Here is a 7,328-nt window from a genome sequence, read left to right as displayed (position 1 = left end):
AAAACTATTTACTCTACATCTTTAGTGACATTTTCATATTTCATTTCAAGGAATCAGTAACGAAAATCTGACTGTGGCCCGAGTTAACAGTTCCTACATAGTCTGGAGCTGTCTATGACAATCATAGGGGAACTAATGACTACACATTCCCCAGTACGTTTGTAAAAGCTTAATAAATATAGAGCCAAGAACAGAGCCTTGAGGAACACTATAAGGATCCGTAGCCACCCCTCTTTTTAAAAGACTCCACGATCTGTGCCCAGTGCTACAAGGTTTATTGAAGCTTCAATTTTGAAAAGATTTCCTCGTTAACTGAGCCACATACTCTTGATTAGTGCAGGAAGATTACTCTACATAGTTCGCTGCTGGACCCACTTTTTGTGCTTGTAAATAACATTTAATCAAACCATAGAGACAAAGGTTTTATCAGATAACCATGTAGTTAAAAACGTGGTCGAAAACAAACAGTTATTGAATGCGTTGCGATATGTCATTGATAGCTTGAATCCTTTACTGATGCAATACATTTGTAATGATTCAAAGTTTGTTGCATTGGATAATCTTCAATCGTTGTTCAAAGACACACTTATTATGAGACGAGAAACAGCTGATAAGGAACTCGGAACTTTGGTTGCATACTATTAGCAAAGAAACTTTCAGTTCTGTCTCAGAAAAGTTAGGGAAGCTCTTTTAATTCTTTGATGGAAAGAATATTCTAACTTATAACTTTCAAACAATAGTTTTCCTGTATAACCAAGCATAGGGGGCAAATGCGTGACGTTGAACGTAACAATCAGAACGAGGCAATATGAAAGCGAGGACATTCCTAGAAAGAAATGTTTTTATTTTAGACGGAAAGCAATTTGGTAGTATTTATGGCATGCTTGGTAGAAGAAAACGCATTTACCTCTCTTGTTTGCAATACCGAATCAGCTAATGGTAAATTTTTATCTTTCACGAAAGTGGAAAAGGGTACTCTAGTAATCAGGTTGGTGCTCTCAATTCAATGTAAATTTTTCTTGTTAAATCATATATTTATAAAGGGAAGTAAAAACAGGCAAAATTTGTGGCTCTTTGTTTTACAGATACTTTTCGGTCCACAAACTATCACAGGGTTGATCCATTTTCCAAATACAGATGCATATGGAGCAGAATTTTCAGAAGCGAAGCAAATATTGTAATATTACCTTGCCGAAATTAAATACTTTAAATAGCAAGGTTAACTTTTTGTAGAAGACTATTATACCGCCTGTTTTAACAGGATTGGACTGTCTTAATTTTTCTGACATAGGCCTGGGGTAAAATTATTTTTTAGGCATGCCACACCCACATACATTTTTCTTTGTAAGCTATGCTATAAGTTTTGCTTTTATTGTCTCTATCTCAGTGCCACAGATGGAATTCGACTTTGGCAGATAGAGCTGTCTGATGATGACTTGAAAAGCTATGTATGTGTTCACACTGCATTCTCTGGTGATTTTTCCTTGATGACATTTTTGTAAGATTTTGATTTATTTAAATTTTTCTAAATGCAAATTTATGTTACAACACTTAAAATACTTTCAAGGTTGCAGTGCTTAAATGAAAAGTCAACCTAGGGGTTGTTTTGTTCTTGTTGCTTTCTTTAACTTGTTATGCAGCCATTATTTGTAAGGATGTACCACTGATAATAGAAAAAATAATAATCATCACTTGTTTTTGGCTTCATTTTTTCAGAAGGACAAATAAATTCCAGCTTCCTTGAGCAACTGTTTTCTGTTCATGGTTTCGTTTTTTGTGTTCTGTGATTGAAAATTTCCCACAGTTCTCATACACTCTAATGAGATTTTTTGTGTGCACTCCATGAAGGGAATCTCACTAACAGCCAATCATAATTTGTCTGCTATGCTATTTTCTCACCCTTTTGTGGTGATGTTGCTATTATGGTACATTACATTAAAGCAGTGCACCTGGACAATGTGACTCGGTTAATTTAACTATCAGTTACCTCCAATAAGTCTAAAAATAAATTTAAAATAAAAGCTTTTTTAAAGTATTATTCTTTCATCTTTTGATAGAGCTCTGCAGCTGGATTGGACTCTGAAGAAAAATACCTTGATATTATAAAGTTAGTTGATGAATGTAGTGCATTTTCTATAAAACTATTTTGTTACTTTGAATTGAATGTTTTCAGATCTTGTTGAACTTTCAAGAAGTTTCTAACCTTCCATCACAGCATCCTTTTTCTGAACAACTTTACAGAAGCCAAAATGTTTGCAAGGATCTGCAAAGCATTTATGGCTTGCTTGCAATTGATATATCAGGTTACGTCATTCGTGAGCAAAAATATGGCACTGCCTGGAGCATGAATAGTGACAATGTACCAAAATTTTGCACCAAAGTCTTTAATTTTTCATACTTCATTTTAATTGATGTTATTATATTTTTAGAGAGTAATATGAATTGAATTGCTTTCTTGCTTTGGTCTCTGCGACTTTGTTTCGGCTCTATTTGAATGGAGCTTTTTGCTAGCTTCTCACCAGACATCTTTTCCTTCTACAGGTGATCTTTCAAAAAACAGCCAGCTTGCTAATAGAATCTTCCCTTTTTAGAGAGTCATTCCAGAAGTCTGATGTCAACATTTCTGTCCTACCACAAAGGATGGTGCTCTATTTTGGCAGCAAACCAGGCAGCATTTCACTGGACTTATTTGAAGCTGCTTGCGAACAGAAAAAATCTGGCTTACAGGAACTTTTGTTCAAACTAGCAGACAACATTAAGACTCTTGAGAGACAGCTATCAGGTAAATAATTAGAATGTACCAACAGCAAAAACCTAGCCGCACTCCTACCATCCCATCTTTTGCAGCCCCTGTGCTTTGCCAGAGTCCTTGATAGTATAACAGATAGTAATGTAGCATTTTCAGCCCTCAATTAATTTTCAGATTAATTCAGAATCCAATGCAGTCTTCTTCTTCAGGGGTTTTGGCATATTGGACAATTTTCCTTGCTTCTTCTCACTCCAGCAATGCTATCCCACCCCTGTCATCAAATGCAGCAAAAGTACTAGCATTCAGGAAAGAAATTGGAAATAAAGGACTTAAATTGATGGGTGTTCCAAATAACTTCGGCAATCAATGAATCATCAAGAATCTTTTAATTTTTAAAAACTATTAAGTAAAATTTCATACTTTCCCCAGTATGAAATACCTGGAGAGAGGCCAGATCATGACTTAAAATAGCCTTTACATACAGGATTTGCCAAAATAGATGTAGGATAGGAGGATACCCCAATTATAAAATTCTGATTATTTCATATTTCTTTCCAGAAAAGCATGCTCAAATTTATTCATCTGAATCATTTGTTTATATTCTGTATTTTTTCTTTTTCTCAGAGGCTTCCCAGAAACTAAAACAGGTAGAAGATGCCAATAAGGTAAATAGGAAATATTTGCCACTTGTTTGTGCTAATTCTTTTAAAAAGTTTCCATTGCATTTTGATATTTTTGATTGATGATTGTCCCTATGACTCATGAATCAAACACTTAAGAAAGTCAAATTTTTGACTTTTCTATAATTGTTGTTTCTTAAAATATGCATTTTATGATAAAAGGCATATTTTTAGCATGAAATGTACATTTATTTTTAGATTTATCATTTGAGTGTTTACATGTTTGCTTTAAACTTTTTCAAAATTTTAGATGGAGAGTCCACAATCAAGTCCTTTCAAAGGTTATTTGTATTTTATTTTTTCATGCACAATTGAGACATATTTTCAGATTTTTGATCCAATCATCCCTTTTGCTGATAAAAGAACAAAAGTTTATTTTTTCAACACACATTCCAATGTAGCATTTTCCTTTGTTTAGATGTTGTTATATGTTCATATATGATCATAAATATAGCTTCAACAAGAAAAAGATTGTGTATATGTGGTTTCTTTGAGCAAAAGGGAATATTTTTATTTTTCAAGGAAGCAAAAAGTAACTTCATAATTTTTTAAATTCATTTCTGTTTGTTTAAATCTTATTTTGTTTTCCAAAATCCATAGCAGATTCAGGTACAAAAAGATTGAAAACAGTCCCAAAACCAAGGCAGTTAAAAGGAAGTAGTGTGATCAATCCTGGGAGCAAAAGGTTTGTTCAATAGTCTTTACAACAATTTATGTTTATAAAATTTCCAAAACTAGCTGGTATTGCATTATAAAAACAAAGTAAGCAGTTAAGCATTTGGTAGAATAACAAATATGCTTCTTTGAATTGCTTAGTTTGAATATCACATGCAAAGGCGGAAACACAGCTTCCTAAATAATTACAATCTGAAATTTTACAGAGTATAGACTTTGGATATAAATTTTCTATTCACTTTTGTCATTATCAGACTGATTGAGATATCTAGTGCCTTCAGGGCTTTTATATCATTGGTACAAAGACTTTTGTCTGTGGCTTTGGAGTACCAATACTGCATTTGTTACTGGCTGAGCATATGAAATATTTTATTCATGTCAAGAAAATATCACTTTCTTGACCAAAAAACACGTTGAGAGGATTATCAAAGCTAGAAAAGTTTCCTTTTATAAAATAATATAGCCATGTGTTTATTTTTTAGAAAAGTGAGTTAAAAGTTGAATCTCTTTTTGTAGCTGAGATAGTTTTGACAGCAGTGTATACTGTTCTTGTTGAGGCAATAATTCTCATTCCTCTAATGGGACCAATACTACAAGCTTTATTTGCATGTGTAAAAGATGCCAGGTGTTCCATCTGTCAGGTTTGGCATGTAGCTATGTAGTTTATTATTTGTTCTGTCTGATATTCTTCTACAGAAAGAAAGCTGCACAAGGTGTCCTGTTTGAGTGATCCTGGTCACTACTTCCTTTGCAAAGATCATATGGTATAAAATTGTGCCATTATGCCGATACAAACATTTCCAGATAACATAACATTTTGTTTATACATTAAATTTGATATTGTAAGGTGGAATGGGTCATTGTTTCATTATTGGTATTGTTTTATGTAAAAATCTGTTTTTGATTTTACAAGGCATAATTTCAACAGTAGTTAAAAAGGGTACTAAATTGCTACATCCAGTGTTTATTTATCTCTTTCTAGTATCCATCTTCAGGGCCATATCAACTTATTGATAACACAACTCTGTTTTTATAGAATGATGAGAAAAAGCTTTTCCCAAAAATCACATTAACCCAGAAAGCAGCCTAAACACACTTTTGGATTCAAAATCAAACTGATTATTGAAAACAAAGTTTCAGCCTTTCTTGTATGTTATTTTTGGAAGTGTTTTGTTCAAACTACTGATTAGAAGGTTATTCATTACAATTCACTCTGGTTTCACAGAATCAACTCTAGATAAATTGCCCTGTTTTTAAATTTCTTACTGCAGATTGAGATAAGTAGCAAAATCTTTTGTGCTGTCTTTGATATTTCTATAGAAGTATGTCGAGTTGCAATAAGAATAGGTGTTTTAGAGGCTTAAGCCATAGCAAGCAAGCACTTTATCTGTATGTTCTTTCAGCTGAATGGTAATGTCTTTGAGCTTTTGTAGGATATCTTCATTCAGCTCTAATGTAGAGACAACTTCAACTTTACCATCATTGAAGTTGACTGGAACTGAAAACACAAGTCCTTCAGGTATGTCATACCATCCCTTAGAGGCAAGTGCAACAGAGTATATTTGATCAAGTTTGGAGCCATTGTAAAGGTCATAAAGCTGGTCAAGAATGGCTGCTGCAACTGAAATGGCTGATCCAGTACCTCTTAGTTTGTTCTGATCTATTTGTTTCTGTAGTGATAATTCTTCTAACTGCTTTAAAAGCCACTTCTCATCATGAACCATTTCTTTTGTATCATGTGAGAAACCATTGATATGTGGTCCCCAAATGGCTCCATCATACCCAACAACTCTTGACTGACTTACATCAATGATTTGCTGATAGTGAGGCTGACCCCAGACAACAACATTTTTTACATCAGCAGTTTTTACATTAAGTCTTTGAGCAATAACATTTTTTGCTTTGTTTTCATCAAGACGTGACAACGCAAAGAAACTTTCCCGTGGCATATTGTCTTTAACTGCTGCAATCATTATATTACATATGAGGTTTGATGGCCCTCCAGCAACCACCACTTTCACATTTTTATCTGCCAGCTGGCTCAATATTTCTCCATATGATTTTGCAAATGAAAGGTCAAGCTCTTGAGTTGTTCCAAAGTATTGTAAATTATCTTTATTGCTGGGTTCATCAATTTGAAAGTTAAGTCCATCTAAGACAATCACTAAATTTGCCTTGTTAAATGCTTTTTCCATGCTGCTGGTGGAATATACCTCTTTGAGCTGACCAGGTGCACTGTCAGTCAGTTCCATGCATGACCCCTCAAGGATATCATGTTTATCATCATCATCATGTAAGCAGACTGTAACTTCTTTCTCATCAGGGAAAACCTTAAGGTTGCATAGAGCAACCAGCAAATGATAGCAGACATCGTTAGCAGCAGCAGTAATGCAGATTTTTAGTGGATTGCTCTTTGCTTTTCGTGCCAATTCTATTTCATCATCTCTGATCTTTGTTTCTTTATTTTCTTGTGCAATTTTTAGTAGCTCGTCTGTCATTTTTTGCGATCTAATACCATAATATCCGCTTGCAATTTCAAGAAAATCGCTGCACGAGCCAACTAAGATCCCTTTGCCCCCTCGGTCTATCAGTTCCCTCCAGATAAGTGGTGATCGCCCATCGTAGGCCCACTCTCTTTCAGCGCATGTCTTTTCTACCCATTGGTTCCACTCTTGCGGTTGCAATACTATTTTGTGGACTATAAAATTCACAAGTTTTGTCTGTAGTTCATCTGCAATAAGTTCTGCTTTGGCAAAAAATGGGCAATCGGATTTGCCGGCGACTACGTACTTCGCCATCCTTTCCCTGGTAACTATGAACACTTAAACCAATGGTTGCCATGTATTCAGAATTGTTGTTGTTGCTCCCGTGGCAATATTGTTGTGTTGTCGCTTGACCGTGTCCAAAACCGCTTTTAAGCCCAGCCCAGATCGTTTTTGTTTTATGTTGCAATAACCTCTCCCCCCCTCATCATTTCTCTGCTTCAGAAATTTTTCCAAATCAAAATAGGCAGCCTCCATTCCTCCACTTCATGATTTATCTAAAATGTATGTTTTAAAAGAAACTTCATGAAAATGTAGAAGCACTTCTATAGAAGGGATAATTAGCTAAGTAGAATTTGATCTGCTTCCTTTTTGTTTATTGCATATTCAGGGACGGATTTAAATGCCAAGGATGGGTGGGAGGCGGTGCTAGATAATCATAGAATTTTGGTGCCACACTCT

General features: G+C 34.8%; 2 protein-coding genes across 4 annotated transcripts; one reads left to right on the top strand and one right to left on the bottom strand.

Moving 5' to 3' along the window:
- Positions 1–2: 2 nt before the first annotated feature.
- On the top strand, positions 3–5,052 carry LOC135681983 (protein PAXX). 3 transcript variants are annotated; one of them, XM_089113312.1, is made up of 8 exons: positions 3–988; positions 1,388–1,448; positions 2,058–2,107; positions 2,592–2,782; positions 3,374–3,414; positions 3,680–3,710; positions 4,033–4,114; positions 4,801–5,052. In XM_089113312.1, exons 1-8 carry the CDS (start codon positions 876–878, stop codon positions 4,832–4,834), a joined length of 603 nt encoding a protein of 200 aa, XP_088969438.1. In that variant the 5' UTR covers positions 3–875; the 3' UTR covers positions 4,835–5,052. The 3 variants fall into 3 exon arrangements, with proteins under 3 accessions (XP_088969438.1, XP_088969437.1, XP_065052745.2); XM_089113311.1 differs by having other exon boundaries at positions 4,030–4,114; XM_065196673.2 differs by lacking the exon at positions 3–988 and having other exon boundaries at positions 1,393–1,473; positions 4,030–4,114.
- On the bottom strand, positions 4,837–7,047 carry LOC135681980 (putative malate dehydrogenase 1B). The gene has a single exon (XM_065196668.2). It carries the CDS (start codon positions 6,900–6,902, stop codon positions 5,457–5,459), a length of 1,446 nt encoding a protein of 481 aa, XP_065052740.2. The 5' UTR covers positions 6,903–7,047; the 3' UTR covers positions 4,837–5,456.
- Positions 7,048–7,328: the final 281 nt, after the last annotated feature.

The sequence above is a fragment of the Rhopilema esculentum genome, chromosome 16 (genome assembly GCF_057945365.1).
Source record: "Rhopilema esculentum isolate cy_ngs chromosome 16, ASM5794536v1, whole genome shotgun sequence".
Taxonomy (NCBI): domain Eukaryota; kingdom Metazoa; phylum Cnidaria; class Scyphozoa; order Rhizostomeae; family Rhizostomatidae; genus Rhopilema; species Rhopilema esculentum.
This window is presented reverse-complemented; position numbering and strand designations above follow the sequence as displayed.